This window comes from Drosophila sulfurigaster, chromosome 3 (genome assembly GCF_023558435.1).
Source record: "Drosophila sulfurigaster albostrigata strain 15112-1811.04 chromosome 3, ASM2355843v2, whole genome shotgun sequence".
NCBI lineage: Eukaryota > Metazoa > Arthropoda > Insecta > Diptera > Drosophilidae > Drosophila > Drosophila sulfurigaster.
The window spans coordinates 37,071,684-37,090,391 of record NC_084883.1 but is presented as its reverse complement, the minus strand read 5'-3'; the positions used below and the strand labels follow the sequence as shown (position 1 = coordinate 37,090,391).

At 37.2% G+C, this 18,708-nt stretch overlaps 1 protein-coding gene across 1 annotated transcript in view; it reads right to left on the bottom strand.

Annotated features, from left to right (window-relative positions):
* The window catches only part of LOC133846508 (uncharacterized), a 96,909-nt gene that overhangs the window by 4,545 nt on the left and 73,656 nt on the right, over positions 1–18,708 (bottom strand). Inside the window, 15 exon segments of the mRNA XM_062281526.1 lie at positions 1,824–1,918; positions 3,773–4,255; positions 4,413–5,293; positions 6,328–6,361; positions 7,832–7,972; positions 11,930–12,113; positions 14,583–14,665; positions 14,765–14,923; positions 14,983–15,078; positions 15,183–15,312; positions 16,738–17,122; positions 17,618–17,733; positions 17,796–17,927; positions 17,989–18,164; positions 18,276–18,457. Coding sequence (XP_062137510.1) covers positions 1,824–1,918; positions 3,773–4,255; positions 4,413–5,293; positions 6,328–6,361; positions 7,832–7,972; positions 11,930–12,113; positions 14,583–14,665; positions 14,765–14,923; positions 14,983–15,078; positions 15,183–15,312; positions 16,738–17,122; positions 17,618–17,733; positions 17,796–17,927; positions 17,989–18,164; positions 18,276–18,457 — 3,277 coding nt within the window.

Here is an 18,708-nt window from a genome sequence, read left to right as displayed (position 1 = left end):
GGCGGAGGCGGATACATGCAGCGTGTTAGAAGAGAGCGAGCGTGTTAAAGAGAGAGAACATTCGATTAGTTGTTGGTTAGTTTATGACTCTCTTTTTGCTTTTGAGCTTCAGTTAGTTACGAATTTAAAGTTGGCTGTTTTACAGTTAAAGAGTTTGAGTTAATTAAATTGTGAGTGAATTGTTGTAAGTTGTTTTCGTGTTTGAAACAAATGTGTCGAAACTAGCGAAACAACATTGATGGCAAAATTCAGTTGAGGAAATTTATTCAGTTTGTGATTCCACAATTTTGTGAACTTTTTACGAAATATGCGAGCTTAGCAAGGGATTCGGTTAACAAATATTTTATTCCATTTCATTTGAAATGTCTACATTTTTTTTTTTCTACTTAGTTAAGTCTTTTATGTAACATTTTGGAAGCCATTGTTTATTCCCCCATCTATTATAACATTCTATTAACAAGTAGTTTAAATAAAAGAACGGTCAGAAATAATTTTAATGGAGAACTTTTAGGAATTCACTTAAACAATACTGCAAATAGTTACATGGAAAGCACGTTCAATTACATAGATAACAATATTTCTCCCAAAAATAACATTTTCAAATCATAAAGAAATGTTTCAAAACTAAGAATGAATAGAATAGTTTCCCTTTAAGTTCAATGTCTCCATTGTGATTTTTACCCTTTAGACACTATCTGCAAACCACAGTTTGTTTATTAAAACATTATTAACGTTATATAAACTATGTCTTTAAGTGCAGAGTATTATCATTGAAATTTAACTGATTCCATAAATTAATTGACTACTTTCAATTAATGTTATAATAATATTCTTTTACACTCTCTAAAATTAGAATTAGAATTCTTTAGTAAATTACACCAAATGAAATGCTAATTTTTCATTTTTGCTCAGCAATTTATATTATTTTTCGTTATCCATCTAGGCTCGCATATTTGCTAAATTTAATGTGTAGAAAATATATATTGAAATTTAACTAAAATAAATTAAATGAATTATAAGAAACTTACAAGCTAAACAATATAAACTACTGTTCTATAAAATATATTCACAAGAAGAAAAACATTTATCACTTCAATTAGGCATACAATTTGGGGGACTTAAATTAACGTTTGTAGCAGAGATCAAAAACCAAAGCCAAAGAGAAATGAAATTCAAGAGAAATTCACTTGAAGACACATAAATCATTATTATTATTATATTTCGTAACATTTCGTTTCGTTTTGTTTCGTGTTTTTTTTTGCGTAAAAACTGAAACGGATATGCTTGATTTTTTGATGTTGAAAAAAAGTAAAAGCAAAAGGAAACGAAAGAGCACAAAAAAATGACATTGAAATGACAAATGAATGATGAATGAGACATCATTAGGCAAATGGCAAAATGGCAATGGGAAAAAGCGAATAGCTTTAAGATTAGGCTAGTTATATAAGAATTATACTAGACACACTCGCTATACTTATATTATAAAACAGATGTAAATCAAACTAAAGATAAATATATAGAGTATATGACATAACACTAAGGATCAGAGACAGAGATAGATAGATATATATATATGAAGAGTGATAGATATAGACATTGAAAAGAGACAAAAGCTTCGACTTATACATAATATGTACTTAGGTATAATACGATTAAGATCAAACTTTTTTTTTATAGGCGATATTACGATATTAGCGCAGTGTGTGTGGATGCTTTCTTTGTGTGTGTACGTGTGAGTGAGTGTGTGTGTGTGAGTGAGTGAACAAATTCGATACTCAATTCTAGGTTAGGTTGTTTTTAAACAAATAGGATTTCAACTGTACCTTGTTAGGTGCCGTTTGCAGACCATGAAACGGTAGATTCTCATACTCGCCAGGTTCCGTCAATGGATCCCCCAGTGAAGACGACTTGTCGTGTACTATATAGTATACGGATCGGTTGATTTTATTGGCGATTAGAGCGTTGCACAGTTTTCAGTTGTGTTTTTTTGTTTTTTATTTTAATTTTTTTGTTTTGGTTGCGACGATTTTTGGTAAATCAGAAGAGCAAATGAGATAAATGTAAACGAAAAGATTTTGGAAAAATAGAAAAGAAGAAAAATTTAATTAGTCAATCATAAAATCATAAACTATTTAGGCTAAAAATCATTTCACTAAAATTAAACTAAAGTCGTTTCTCTTTTTTTTTCATAATACCTAGAAATCGAAAGCCTATAGAAATTATACATACAATAATTATAATTTTTATCACGTTGGTTTTTAGTTTTTATTTTTTTATAGAAAGGATAATTGCATGCGGAAACTCGAACAAAGGACAATTCACAAGCAGGCAACATTTAAATATTGAACAAGTGCAAGCAAGAAACAAATAAAGAAAACAAAAATTGTATAAGAAATATATACACAGATAGTAAGTTTGAAAACATCGATAGTTGGACTAATGACAAGTTGCTGATTGCGTTAGGCTGATGTTCTGCGATTTTTGGCGATCTATAAACAATTTTGATGATGATGATGATGTGAAGTATCGATCATTTTGCATTGTGTTTCTCTTACTTGTTGTTTTTTGTCATTATCTCTTTACTTTCATTCTTTTCACTTGCTCTCGATTAAATTAGCACCTCGAGATTCGATTCGTTATAGTAAATTACTTACAGCGATAGGTTGATAGGTTTTTTTGTGGTACAAAGAGATACAAATTAGGCAAAATGAGGATAGATAGCTCAGAGTACGTGTTTACAGTATTTACAATGTGAGTGAGGACTGTTGGATGATTTTTATGACATTCGGATTGATTATATGAACTTTTTGGTACGTTTGTATTTGGGAAACATGTGTTGGAAATTTGATAAATGATAGCATTACTTATTATTTTTAATAACTTCCTTGGATACAATTTGTAAAACAAAGTGAGCTTATTTCAGAAGACATTTTTATAACACTTTCATTAATGGGAATGCCTGAATTCCAGTCGATATGTTTTAAGATATATTTCAAAAATCTATGAGCGTATTTATTTATCATAGAAATGGTAAGTACTTTTAATAATCCAATGTATTAGATCTGATCCTTTTATGAAATTCTTTTTCTATTCTTTTTATTATTATGAAATTCTATAAAGATATTTTTATATTCCTCGATTATTTTCCATATTAATATTCTAATAAAAATTCCTTAGAAAATTTCTTAGAATTCCAAAATATTTTTAAAAGCAAACTCACTCTTATATATCATGAGAATTTAATTTCGTAGAATATTCTAAGGACTCAAAATGCTTGTAAATCCCCAGCTCAAAGACTTGCAATTCATCAATTTCCAAATAGGCAACAATTGCTGGCTTGAAATGAAATTTGCGAACGTTGAGCTAAAAGTTCATATAGCGAGTGTATTGAGGGATTTGTTTTCGCAATAAAGTGCTGCACATTTGGCAAGTCACCTTTGCTTAATAACTTTCCATAGCTAAAGATACATATAGTATATAGGCGAAAGTCACGTTATGCGTGGAAAATATTGCAGATACACGAGGAGAAAAGTATGTACTCGGTGAACTTGGAGTACGAGGCGAAGAAGAGTATTAATAAACAAGCCAGGCACATTCAGAATTCAATTGAAAAGCGTAATCAATGTAAATGATTTATGAGTTGACTAGCAGTGAATAATGCCTGGCTGACTGTCTGAATGAGGGGAATGAGTTGGAGTGAGTGTTGGGAATGAGTGTGAGTGTGAGTATGAATATGAGTGGATGGCAGATGACTTGTGAGTTTTGTTCTTACTTTGAACGCGTTCGACACGGCTCGGTGAGACCATAACGGTGCGTTTGAGCAACGGCGGCAGCGTGTTGCCGCTGGGAATACTCGGCTTTGGCTTCGCATTGCTGCCGCTGTCGCTGGACAGCTGTTGTTGCTGCTGGTGTCCAGGGCCACGCCGCAACGGCAATATGGGCGGCGGCGGGCGTGGCGGGGGTGTGGGACACTTGAGTATGCCCCGCACTGGCTGCAACTGTGCTGGCTCCAAGCCAGGCCCAGCGTGGACTGCTGTTGCTGCTGCTCCGGTTGCGCCAGCTGTTGCTGCTCCTGTTGTGGTGTCTGCTGGCGGTGTCTTGTCTAATGAAGGCGCTTGAAATGTCACAGAGGCATGTGATGGGACACTGCTGGGACTGCAAGTTGCTGTCGTTGTTGCTGTTGCTGTTGCCTCTGCTGTCGCTGTTGTTGTTGTCGTGGTTGAATTAGTTGCTGTTGGCGTCTTTTTGTAGGTGACTAGCGATACGTGAAGATGCGATTGTATGTGTGTTTAAGTGTGTGCGATACGTGTGGCAACATAAGTTAGGCAAATCATAAATAAAAAAGAATAAACAAAAAATCACAAATTATTGTCTGCAGAGTCGTGAGTGTTGCTGTTGCTGTTGTTGTTTACCACTGCCACTGCTGCGAATGCCTTTGAGGCGATGCTGGGCTCCAAACGGCGACTCGCCGCTACTGCCACGCCCACGCCAAAATGTGTTCAACAAGCCCACATGGCTGCGCTGGCTGTCCCTGATGCCATCGTCCTGCTCCGTGCGCTTCGCTCGCCGAAACACAAAGTTCCAAATGCGTTGCATGCTCCCGGGCACAGCAACTGTTGCCACCGTCGTGGTAGTTGTTGCTGCTGTGGCTGCAATCGGATTGTCTAGGCAGGCGGCCAGCTCGGGCAGAACTTCAGCTGAACTGGTGGCTGCATCTGTCGATGGCAAGGCAATGTCATTGGGATTAGTCTTCATCAGCCTACGCTTGGCTGCTGCCGCCGCTGCTGCTGCGATTGCTGTCGCTGTCGATGTGGTTGTTGTTGCTCCAGTTGCTGTTGCATCCATCACCGTCACCTCGGTTAGCATTGTGCTATTTGAGTTAGTTTGGCTATCATTCAGCACGGCACTTAACTGCGCCGACAATTGACTCGCATTTGGATTTGAGTTGGGATTCGAATTCGCATTCGGTTTCAACGTCATGCGATTCACTGCCAGATTCTCTTTGGTGTCGCTGCTCACGTGCAACATGACGCCCGGCCGCAGTGGCCAGCGTGGTGGCGACTTTGGCACTGTGGCAGGCAACGCACTATTGCGCGCTGTGGGCGGGGGCGTGGCCAGTTCATTGTTGTTCTCCATTGCGGGCAGCTTTAGTTGCTGTTGCTGCTGTTGTTGCTGCTGCTGTTGCAGTTGTTGCGGTGGCAGCAAAGTCGATGGCAGCAATGTTGTCTCTGTTGTCTCTTGTATGGGCAGTGCCACGCCTACTTGTGGCAGCACCGGCTGATATGATAGCACGCTGTATTTGCAGTGAGTATGTTTTTTTGTGTGTGTTGTCAGTTGTTGTTGTTGTTGTTGTTGTTAGCGTGTGTATTTTTGAATGAAGCGAAGCAAGCAACAATTGAATACGAAATTTCAAAAAAATTACACACATCGTTACAATTACAAATACAATTTACATTTGCGTATGTCGTTGTTGTTGTTTGTCGAGTTGTTTTGTTGTTGTGTGCGCACGATTAGCAAAAATTGCAACGAAAAATCATAAAAAATGGCGTGAGAAAAAAACATGAAAAATAAATCAAAAATTGTGTTGGAACTTGAATTCTTAGTCTAATTATTAAGCGCAAAAAAGCATGCTAGCTTTAAGATTTATGAAAATATTTAAATATTTTTAAAGATTTAGTTTTAAATAGCAGTTTTAATTAAATAAATTTAAGTGTATTTATAAATTTACACAAATTGAGGTATTTGAAGAAGGAGAAATTCTATTAATTCCATTAATTATTAGACAAAAATCTTTTTGTAATTTAATACTCATTGGGAATTAGTAAAAAAAAAAAATATATTATGTGGAGGCTTTAATATTACCAATTTATCATGAATTTCAATTTATTGAGTGGTATTTTTTAAAAACTGTATTATAATTAAAGTTTTCGTGAATTTTCAGGGAAGTATATACATATACATATGTATACTGAAGAGAATCATTTCATTTAAAAAAGCCTTTTGTAAACAAGAAACAATCGAACTGTAAAACTTTTCAATTCACAAGAAAGAAACGCTAAATTATAATTAGAGTTATTGAGTTAATATTTTTTATCTATATTGGCGTTTGGTTTCATTTTCAAATACTAAAATATTGTTTGGCTAAAATTGTAAATTGAACTTTTTGAGCCTCTACAAATACCTCAAAGATTGTATAAATCTTTTAAATACTTTTTAAACTTTACAATAATGAAAATATAATTAAAATTTTAATACAAAATATTACTCAAAAGTTACAAAAGTTACTCGTAAAGTCGTTTGAATATGGCAAAGAAATGCAGCACTTACCTCTGGTTGGCGCTAATGGATACTTCCGTATGATCTTTACCAAATGAATTTTAAATCAAATGACAATTTTGTTTGTTTGTTTTGAAGTTATTGTTGTTTGTTTGGTTGTTTTCGTTGTTATAGATGTTATAGATGTTGTTGAATTGTGTTTATGTGTGCGAAGTGTGTGTGTGTGTGAAGAGAGTTTTGATTAGCATTGAAAGCAGCGTATTATAATGTTGAAGTTTGTGGTTGTTTGTTGTTTGCAGTTGTGGTTGTTGTTGTTGATGTAGTTGTAGTTGAGTTGAGTTGAGTTGTTGTTGTTGTGGTGGTTACAGCGAGCAATTAATAATTGAAGCAGCATAGAGACAACAATATATATTATACACAAGTGTATGAGTCAGATAGATAGATCAATCGATAAATAGATAGATAGATGTTGATTGAATTGGAGTGTGAGGTTGCAGGCGAAATTAATTAAAAATGTTTTGCAAGCAATGCACGAAATAAAATGTTAACAAAACATTGGAAAAAATAATTGTTGATTGTGGTTGTTAATTAGTTGTAGAGTTGGAGAGTTGTTTATATTGTTATTATTGTGGTATTGTAATTAATGTTAGCATTTCATATTGTTAATACATTTTATTAATTTTGCATTGATGTCCACAGATGATTTTGTCGTTGTTTGTAGTTGTTTTTTTGTGGATGTGTGTGTTGAAGCATTTAACGGGGATGCAGCCAAGCAAAATAGTTGTTTTTGTTGTTTACACAAATAACCATTCATATGTATAATTGAAAAACATAAAAAAATAGGAAAAGAAAATAAAATAAAATACATAATTATATTTACTTTCTTTTTTTCAGTGTTTGAATTATAAATATGAATTAATAGCAAACAAAGTGCGGCACACCAGAGTTCTCTGTGAGAACCTCTTATTGCAACACCCTGTAGCACTTGTTAAATAAAAATATGCAATTTACTCTCATAAAAAAATATAATAATACTCATAAGCACATCAGAGTCGAGCACAGCACAGCAAAAGCTTAAAATCAGTAATTAAAACGAGCAGCAAAAAAACTATAGCCTACTTATGAGGGCAAGAGGCGATTGAAAAACTCATTTGAATTTGCAAATATGATAATAAGCTGGCCGACGCACTTATGGGGTATGATAGACTAAGGCAGGCGTCCTGTAACCTGTTTTGTTGTTTATATTTTTTCAAGCATGCTGCGAGGCAGTAGAAAAATGCACATGCAAAAGTTGAAAGTCGAAAGCGTTTGGCACAAATTTCAGTTGAAATTAAATCCAACAGAAAATGATAATCAAAAGAAAGAGTATTCATTACATTTAATTAAGGTTTCGGTTGTGATCAATTGTTATAGATATATAGGATTAACTTAAACTCGTTTTCGCTGTTTCGATTCTTTTTGTTTTTTTTTTCTTTTCTGATTTTTGATCTTTTCCTAAGACTATGGCTAGGGGAACATTTCCGTAATAGTTTGTAGTTGTTGTTGTTGTACTCACATTTATCCTGACGCCGACGGCGACGGCATATGCAAATGATTATGATACAAATAATGATGACGGCCAGCAACAAAAGCGCTATGGCGCTAATCACTATATAGAGCATCGTTTTGTCCCAACGCTGCCACCAGACCAATTGTTCTATAATGTGGAATATAAAGAGAAGAAGAGAAAAAGAAAGAGAGGGAGAAAAAGAGGGAGAGCGTTTTGGATGAATTACTTTAGTCTCTACTTTATGTATTTTGTTTTTTTTTAAGGGGAAACTTAAAGCAAATGTTTAACAAAACTTGTCTCGCACATCATGCAATTCTTTTCTGTTGTTTTTGTTTTTGTGTAGAACAAACTGACATCCGAGCTAAGCCCAATGGCAGCTTACTTAGCCGCTTGACTGAGTGAATGACTGACTCACTGACTGACTGAAGTTGCAGTTGCATGCTGGCTGTCAGACAACTTTCATTTATCAACTTGTCACATGGTTTTGCCATTGCAGACCTTCGTCTCAGGCAGCATTTCCTCTACCTCCTCCGCCACACACACAAATGCATTGCATGTTTTACTTACAAAAGTAACTCCCCCTTCCACTGTGTGTCCACCCTGTGTCTGTCACGCCCACGTAATATTGCCATTGTCTTGTGGAAACTGTGCTAGGCAGCTAGCAGCATCATCAGCATCAGCAGCATCCTTCACGCGTTGCCTCATTGTTTTCCATATTTGCTATAATTCAGCTGTTTATCATCCAAACAAATGAATTGTCTTTGCCACACACACACTGCAATGCACCTCTCTCTCTCTCCCTCACTCTCTAGCTGCGGCTTTTGTTTCGAGCCAACGTTTATCTCATCTGCATGTGTGTGTGTGAGTATTTGTTTTGCGAGTGTATTCACATATGTTATGAACTATTCATTTTGGCATCGTGTGGATTCGCGTGTCAACAACATTTAGCAGTCAGCGGCCACTCCTTGTAGCCACCCACCCAGAAAACCACCCACAAATTCCCAACCCAACTAAGCCTGCTATCTACTTCCTATCTTATGCAATTAAACATGCGAGAGAGCGACAAATGAAAAATGGCGGCTTTTAGTTTTAGTTTACTCTCTCTACACAAGTGTCCATACATATGTGTGTGTGTATTTGTGTGTGTATGGATTAGCATAAGAATGTGGCAAAGCAGCAACAACAGTAGCAGCAGCCGAGCAGCGCAACAGCATTTGCGGCTTTAGTCTATCGCTTGTAGTCGGTCATTGCATCATTTGTAAGCAGGCATTTACACTAAGTGTGCTAGCAGCGCCATCTGGTGCTCAGTTTTAAATGCGCTTTTGTTATGTCAGTCAGAGAACTGCAAAAATCACTATTTTCTTGATTTTAATCATACGCGAACTTTTCCAATCAACTCAACTCACTGAACAAAACACAGCGATGAGTAAAAATCAACTCATTTTGCTGTACACATCATTCCGATCATCTTGAGTTTTCGGCTCAAAATTTCTCATTCAACTCAACTCACTGAATAAAAAAACAGTGATGAGTGAAAATCAACTTATTTTGCCGTACGCATCATTCCTATCAAAAAATTGAGTATGTGTTGACGAAAGCATCATTCGGATCAATTCGAGTTGATCGTTTATGAGTAAACGATTAGCGACAAGACGACACGAAGTGAGCATAACGAATGCATGTACAATAACAATTTCTATGCGAGCTTCTTGAAGCTTGTTGTTGTTGCTTGTTTTTTTTGTCTTCGCACATTTCATCTGTGCAGAAAAAGTACCGTTTGATGCGCGCATGAGTAAAATCATATGAGTTGATTTTTGTGAGTTGATTGCTATTCTTGTTCAAAAAATTGATTGTTGAACCGAATGAGTAGCGCCCGAAATCATTATGCTGAACACGAGCCGAATAATTTGGAGTGAAACAAAAAATCGCTCGCACCCGAGTGGATTTAAAATCTACAACGAAAATGTGAGCGCATGCAAGTTTGATCGGCTGATCCGAACAGTGTGATTATTCGGCTGTTGAGCGCGTATGAATTTTTTTCATTCACCCGAAGCCGTTCTCTGATGTCAGTCTTACGAAACGTTTTTCATTTTGCAGAGCTCTAGCTTTGAGTAAGAGTTTTTTTGTGGAAATTTACTCATATTCATATTAATTTAATTATATACATACAAATTTCCAATAAATAAGCAAATATTTAAGAAGTATGAGTGAATTTGAATATTATCGATCTGACAAAATTAATAAACATCGTACTTTTATGTATGTTAAGCTATCCGTATCCGTTTTGTTTTGATTTATCTTTGCGTTCTAAAGTCTTACTATCCACGCGCCTTTCTAAATAACCACTTACAACACGGAAATAATTCAAGACAGACTAATTTCTGATAGGAGAGTTAACTGCTCTTTTACATATTATCAATATAATAGACTAAATGATTATTATTATTTTGAGTATGGTTTTAACTCAATTAGTTTAAATCAATTTGTTCATCCTTTAGAGATTTCATCAAAAGTTGTCTATGCCCTTGATCTTAATAAAAATTGTAATTAAAAGCTGAATCATTAAATTGGCTTTGTATATATTTTTCTTACTGTATTTCCTTTCCCAGTCAAACCAGTATCTTTTAAATGTTAATAGCTTTATAAATTAACTCAGAGCTAATCATCTAGTTTCAAATTCAATGAACTAGTAAAGTTATTTATTGGTAAATTTGTTTTTAAACTATTTATAGATTCGTAGCAAGGTTGAGGTATATATATATTACATTACTCAAATTGAAGGGTATTCTCAGTAAATGTAATATACTTGAGTTAGTTGGCATGCATCTACTTACTTTTTGGTCGCACTAATTATCATTGGAAGCAGCGATTAGTGAGGCATGTGAAAAGTGGATTAGCATTAAATTTCAAAAGCAAACGGGGGGGGAAGAAGATAGAAAGAGTAGCCAAGAGAAATGTTAGTCCACAGATAGATGAGGATCCAAATCACCAACAGACGAAAATTTTCAACATTTTTTGGGATTTTAACTAAACTAATGCAAACTCAAAATAATTAAATGAAAATTTAACTCTCATGGGCCGTTTTTTCAGTGTTTTACCTTGCCACCACAAATAAAGTGCTGAACCAGCTGTCAATAATAGAAAACCAAAAAAAGTTGATACTTTGCATATAAAAATAATGAGAACTGATGTGCGTTCGGAAATGGGGAATACTAAAGGAAAGGAGTTTTGGTTTAAGTATGGAAAAACAGTTACGTTACGTTCAACGTTCATTATAATCGATTATAAATCAGTGAAGGCGTCAGGGAGAAAAAGCAACTAAAGAAGCTCTAAAATTCTAAAGTGGGCCACATAAAAGAAAAGAAAAAAGAAGAGAGACAAAAAATGCTGGCGTCATCAGCTGTCAAATTTCAATTTCAATTTCAATTCAATCAATGAAATGAAATAAAAAGTGGCTTAGTAAGTGGACACAGTAAAGAAAAGGAGCAAGACGGCGGCGGCGAGCATTAAAATCGCTGCCAAAAAAACGACTTAAGCAGCTGCGGGAAGAAATCACAGCGCATAAAAGGACGCAGCAAAAAAAGCGGGTGGAGGAAAAGAAACTCGAACTGATTTTCGTAAAACGCAAAAGAAAAAAGTGCAAAAATCAATTTCCGTTGGTTGTAATAAAACGTGGCGCATGTTAGAATAACAGGTATGCGATAGGAAGGAGTGGAAAGGAGAAGGGAGGGTTTGCGGTGGGGGGCGGAATACATAGAAATTTGCTGGTCTGCTGTTGGGGCGGCAAACAATTCCCTAATTGCCTCAACGCCAGCACAACGTGGCCGCCATTTTAGTTTAAAGCGGAAGCAGCTAGCCACCATTTTATGCAGAGCATCAACAAAACAAGAGCTACGTAAAAAATAGAGTTAAAGGAGGGGAAAAGAGGGGAAAGAAGGCGTAGCCGGAAAGCGGAAACAGATGAAGCAAATATTGACAGTAATCAGCTTCCGTTTCCTCTTCGCTACACAATTTATGGATATTTTTTCTCGTTTTCGTTTTTGTTTCTCGCATTGAGTTCATCTGCATCTCGAACTCGCAGGCGATCACCGTGTGTTAACTCACCAGCAACTTCAATCTCACAGACTGCACCTGGACCCACAGTATTGTTGGCCAAACAACGATAAGTCCTGGCAATGTCCGAATCCTCGGTCAGCACGTACAAGCTTTTGTTCCTAAAGGACTTCTTGTCGCCGCCGCCCAATGCGACTGTGTCATTCTCCAGTTTAAGTGACCATGAGAAATCGGCCTGTAAAGTGGTCGTAAGATACAATGAATTAAAACATGAATACCAACGATGCAGAGACAGCTTTTTGCACGTGTTACTCCTAGTAGCATTTTTCTTACTCTGCCTAGTTTTACTTTTTTTCTATTCTGTGCTCTGTTTGCCTTTGGCTTTACACTTTGCACTTTAGCAATCCTGTTGTTGTGCTGTTGTTTTTTGCTTTGCACTGCAAAATTTCTTTGCAAATCGAACACTTTTTTGGCCTCAACTTTGCTGAGGCAGCTTTCATACTACATTTGATGCCTGCCACTTGCTTAATAAGAATTTTGAATTGTTTACTCTTCGATAAAAGTGCAGGCAAAAATTTAAATTGAAGTTTGAAGTAATTATAGTATTGTTGATACTGGTAATTGCTTTTTATTTATCTCTAGAATTATTACTAAATAATTAATAGATTATACATTTTTGATTTCAATCGGAATAAAGGCGATTAACTTAGGTGTACTAGAAGTGAGATTTAGATTTAACTTTCACATAGACATTTCTAGTTCATACTACTATTTAAGAAGATTTCCATTTATGTTTCATACTTAACATATTAAGCATTGCAACACAAATCTTTAATCAAAGAAGATCACAAACTATAATCGATTCTATTGCACATTTAAACTTCCATTATTTTACGCTGGTAACTACACTACAAATTTTAGATAGTTTTCCAAGTCTTTAATCTTGGCGGACAATTCTGGCTATAAATTGCACCTTCTTTTGCTTTGTTAAACATGAAACACCTTGGCATCTACTTGCACATGTGCTTAAATGCTTCATTCAAGCGCAGCCAGTTTCAATTCGCATCAATCTCTTCATCTGATTGCATGCTCGGTTATTAAATTTTAACTTTACGCCCGTTGAATAATTTCCAATCAAATAATTACGAGCCAGCGAGTTTGCCCCACACTTTCTGATACCCGTATCCGGGCTATGCGTGGCCATAAATCTTTGGGCCAACCTGCAGGTTACTCTCTCTTCCCTCCTCACACACACACTAACCTTGTTCCATCTCCACTTCAATGCCAGCTTAATCGCCGAGCACGCTTAAACTCAAGTAACGGCAAAGCAAATGCAATTGCAGAGAGATGGAAAAGGAGATCTAGAGGGGGGAAAGAAGACAGCAGCAGCAGCAGCAGCTGAATGCTGCACTGATTTATGCGGCATGGCAAAAAGTGCGAACTCCAAACTGAGAGTTGGGAGAGAGAGTCCAGTTCAACTTGGCTGCAACTGTAGCTCTGGCTGTTGCTCTGGCTCTGTATTTGTGCCGTTCACGTTGCCGACAGCAGATCCGTTTCCCGGCCAAAAGGTAAACTCATAAAATTGAAAATTCTTGCAGCTACCTGCATAAATAAAAACTGGTGCAAAAAAATGCGCCAAGGGAAAACTGGTTGAGCAAAAAAAAAAAAAAAAAATCAGCAGTAGAGAGTAAAACTCCACTCAGAGTTGGGTTAGCAGCATCCGTTGCCACCCAAGCACCCTTTTAGCAGGCACCACAATTGAAATGCTATCGTTATTGCCATTTCGATGGCCTGCATCGACCAGAGTTCTGTGCGTGAGCCTGCGAGTGTGTATGTGTGTGTGACGATGTGTTTGCAAAAGCGTTCATCTATGAAGTTACCCTAACTCTGAGTATAGACAAACAATCAACTTGTTTGTCACTTAATACTAATGATATAGAAGGGAAATTTAAATTTTTAACTTGTTTAACCTTGCAGCTTGCTTTTCATATCACAATTTGGTATGTACACAATATCTCTTTGGATTTTGTTATCGGAAATCAATTTGCTTCTCAGTTTAACCAAATTATTTTCAAAGAAGGATCTGTTTAATTAAATCAGTACATTCTATTTGCAAGAAAATAAAGATTTCAATATATAAATTTTTTAGTTTGTTAAATTTATCAACCAGTTTCTCACTTTATGCAAATGTTTTATAAACAATATTTGATGATACCAATTTATTATTTAATATATACTTTTTCTGTATAATTCTACTAATACTTTCTCTTCTAAGAATATGGCAACTAACCATTTCATAAGCTACTTTCTAACTAATTCTGGTTTATGATAAGTTGTCTGAATTACCTTTTTTGTATTTTACTTCACTTGAATTAAGACAGATTAATGTTTATGAGAAGAGTTGAAAAAGAGTCTAAAAAACTTCTAATAAATAAATGGAAAATAAGTAGTAATATTTAAATAGATTTAATGAAATAATGTAATCGCCAGATTATTTCAAATGCTCCTAAATATATTTACATAAAATTAGTGCAAGTAGCAAGTACTAAATAGATCACATAGAGCATTTAAAGTGCCACTTGAATTTCAAACTCTGTCACACTTCGCGTATTTTTCTCCCTTCAATCTAGCTAAAGCCCTTTAGCATCACTTCCTTAATAAAAGTTGAAGTTGGAGCTGCGAGTTGAAGCGCTGCAGTACTCACCTCATCAGGATTTCCGTCTGCTGTGCAAATTAGTGTATCCTGGTCATCGATCTCCTGCCTCTCAATCGTACAGCTTGGTGTAACTGCAGTGAAGGAAATATGGAGCAGAGAGTGCGAAAGTTTTAATGCAATTAGAAAAGTTCCCCGAACACAACTGAACTTCGCTTTACAGAGATACTTACACTGAACATCGATGCGGGTTTCTGTGGTGCGATCTCCGTGTTTGTTAAAGGCGCGACAAGTATAAATACCAGTATCGTTTCGCTTGATGGGATCATTTATAATCAGAGTGTTGCCCATGGTAACCGTCTTGTTGGGATACAGCCACTCATAAGATGGTTCTATGAAAGGGAAGATTCTCAGTTGAAGGTGGCGCCCGATGAACTGTCTATTCACTTACCCGGATTAGCCCGCGATTTGCATATGACACGACCGGGAATATGATGCTCCTGCACATAGACCGTGCTCTCCGAAACGCTGATGTCATCCGGTGCGTCTAAAGAGTGGAAAAACAAATAACAAAACCAGAAAAAGAGAGGGAAAGGGGAAGGTGTCTTGTTACTGTCATGGAAAACAAAAAAAAAGGAATAAAATACTCACATTCGATGCTCAAGTAGGTGGTGCTGTTTACTGTCGGTCCCACAGCATTTGCCGTTGATATGCACATGTATTTCGCGTTATCCGATTCGATATCGAATTTTTTATTCGGGAAATTTGACATATTGAAGTGCTGTAATCGGCGAGCGAACGAGAACCGAGAAAAACAAGAAATGAACATGAAAATATGTCAGTTACATTGAAATTGAGGAGGGATGAATTTTTGAGAATCTTCGCGAGTATTTTCGTTAGCGGATAGCAGCTGAGACACGTCCTTGGCTGAGACACAAGTTACACAATTCAAATTAATTGGGATTTTATTACGTATTGCATAGACAGTTATTTATAAATGACGACAGCGCGGGAAAATACGACGTCGAGAAACACAAGTGGTTTTCACAGGTAATTGATTCGAATCGTTTCGAGTTTTGCCTTTGTCTTCTTGATATCTTAATTGGGTCACATATGTTTCCCCAATGAAATATGAGCTTGGCGAGGGGAACTTTTCCTCAACTTCTGCTCACTAATTGTTGTTGTTGTTGGCATTGATTAGTCAACTATTTAACTAGTATTTCATTTATGTGCGAGTTTAGTATATTGTAGTTATGAGCTGCTTTCAAATATGAAGCACAAAACTTACTCTATCAACTCGGAATGGGGGGCAAAAGTTTTTAATTGTAAATATTATGGGTACTACTTCAGAAATAAATGCTGTATTTTATTTGACCCCATTTCAGTTGAATTCATATTGATAAAAAGCAATTAGAGAGTGAAATTACGTTCTTAATTTTAAACTCCACTTTTATTTTGTTTATAAAGTAGTTGTCATTCATACATAGTTGCTCCCAATTGTTATTAAATTAGTTGCGTGTTTGTTTTCAATATAGAAATAAGGAATTTGTTAAATATCATCTGTACTATTACTTCTGAAACTAGTTGCCCTTATTACTCAGCACATAAATTTATATTGAATAGAAGGTGGATAAGACGGATATTTTTCAATGAGTTATTTGAAAATTGAAATTTAGTTGTGCTCTTCAAAATATTCTGATTTCAACTCGCTACGAATTATCCTTTTAATTTTAACCTCAGCTTGTTTTCTAAATTTAATTTAAACTCACTATTTAAATGCAGTCTCTTTTTCATTATAATTTGGAGTACAAACAAAATGGAAGATTAAATGACAAAGTGTGTGACACAAATTAAAAGTATTGTACATAAGTGTATATTATTTCATGTGTATCATAAGCTTCAGTATAGAACATATAAATATATGGTTTTTAATATTACAGATTTAATATCTACAATTCTATCTTTAATTTCCCATCTTTCTTTTTACCCCCAGTTAACTTTGCAACCAGCTCCAATTAGGCGTCATATTAATTTCAGACAACAACCCCAATAAGTCAACCCTTTCATGCCCAAACTCAGCATGAGTTTTAGTCATGCTAACAATCAGATTTAAATGACATATCAATTGTCATGGTTTGGGTTAAATTTGACTGGCTGATTGGGTGCCCAAAAAAGAGGATTGGAAGAGAAATGTACTCGTACTTACCAGAACGGAGAACATGCTCTCGAAATCGCCAGTGGCCGGAGAGGCATCCATGTACTTTTCGCGAACGAAGTAACGCGAATCGTTCTTGTCGATGGGCACACCATCCTTCCACCAGGCGATCTCACAGCGTGGCACACACTCGATGCGGCAGGTCAGATTAAAGTTGGAGACGGAGTGCAACACACCCGTATACGGTTGCATGTTCTTGATGAAGAAGGGCGGGGCATGTACCTCTAGATTGACGGTGGCCATGACACCCTTGCCGCCCTCATTGTACGCATAGCACGAGTAGTTGGTGCGACTGTCCAGACCGACGGGCTCGACGGTCCATTCCTTGGTGACAATGTCCTGGAGTGGGCCGCGACCGCCGCGCATCCAGCGATATCTGTTGGGTTGCGAGACCGTTTGAGCACCGTACATGAATTTACCCATTTTGCGGTAGAGTGCGTAGGATGCGGATGCGGATGCGGATGCGGATGCGGATGAATCGTGATTGTGGCCCGTGTAGAGGGTCAAGATTTGTGATTGTGGCGTGAAGGTGGTGAGCGTGAGCAATGTACAAAGGGAATGATTCAAATGTAAATCGATTAGAGCATGCGTTTCTTTAATTTCATGCGCTGAGCGGGTGGTTGTGAGGCTCGACAACCCCGACAGGGTTGCCAATGTGGATGACAAGTGTGCTGTGGGATCAAGCGGTTGATGTTCCTTTTGCTGCTGCTGCTGCAATTCTTGCTGCTTTTGCAGCAGCAACGCTTCGATGGCGGCATCTGCCTCATGCTGTTGCAGAGCCTGCACCGTGTGGTAAGCGACAAGCTGTGGTTTCTGTTTCTGTATCTGTTGTGTTCTGATGTGTGTGCTGTTGGCTTGTGTGTCTACAAACCTATTCGACTCAGGGTAGCCGGGATCCTCGACGCCGCAATAAAAGATCACGCTCTTCTTCTTGATGGCAATGGGCGGAAAGTGCGACAATGTGGCTGGTCCGGGTTCATAGTGCACCTGAGAGAAGAAGAGCATAGCATTAGCATAACGAAGATCAATACTTTAAAGTCTTGTCTCACCATTAGCTCCTTGTCCTCGCTGCGTGGTCCCCAGCCGGCGGCATTGAAGCCCTCGCAGGAATAGTTGTAGAAGAAACCGCGTCCAATGCTCTCGAGCAGCAGCTTGCTGGGATCAATGTGGCACAAGTCCTCCTACAGAAGAGTAAATAAAAGTTAGAGGAATGGAAGTATTGTTTTGGGGAGTTAAACTTACTCTAGTTTCGTAGCAATCCGGCAGTTCCTTAAGCAGCGTGGAGTTCGCATACCAGCGCACTTTGGTCAACACTGAGGGATTCGCATCGATGATGTTGCAGGTGAGCGTCACATTTGACTCATCGCTCTCCTTAACAGGACCTTCAGGCAGCATCAGCACCTCCACAATGGGCACGTCTGTGAATAGTAATAGTAATATTTTCATTATTATATTTCTCATTATACATTTTCATATAATATTATTATTATATTATATATTATTATTATTAACTATTATTATTCACTCACATTGCACATCCAGATCGATTTGCTGCTCGGAAATGGTTTTGCCAATGGAGTTGGACAGCTGGCAGGTGTAATTGCCAATGTCTTCTTTCTCCGTAGATCTGATCAGCAGTGCCACATTCTCCGCATTGCCTCCCTCATAGCGCTTCGTGTCATTGACATTAACTACGTCTCCATTGCGATACCTGAGAGAGAAGTGAGAAGAAAGGAGTAGAGATAACAAATTAGTTGGTTTATGTTATTTGCAAGAGACAAACGGTTGTGTGGCATAATTTAAGGCGCTTTTGTCTAGTTACTTTCACACACACACACACATGCGTATGTGTCTTTCTCACTCATTTATGATGCAACACGCCCACACACACACACACACACAGCAGGCAGAGAGTGAAAGAGAGAGACAGCAAAAGGGCGTGAGGGAGAGGCAAACTCTCCT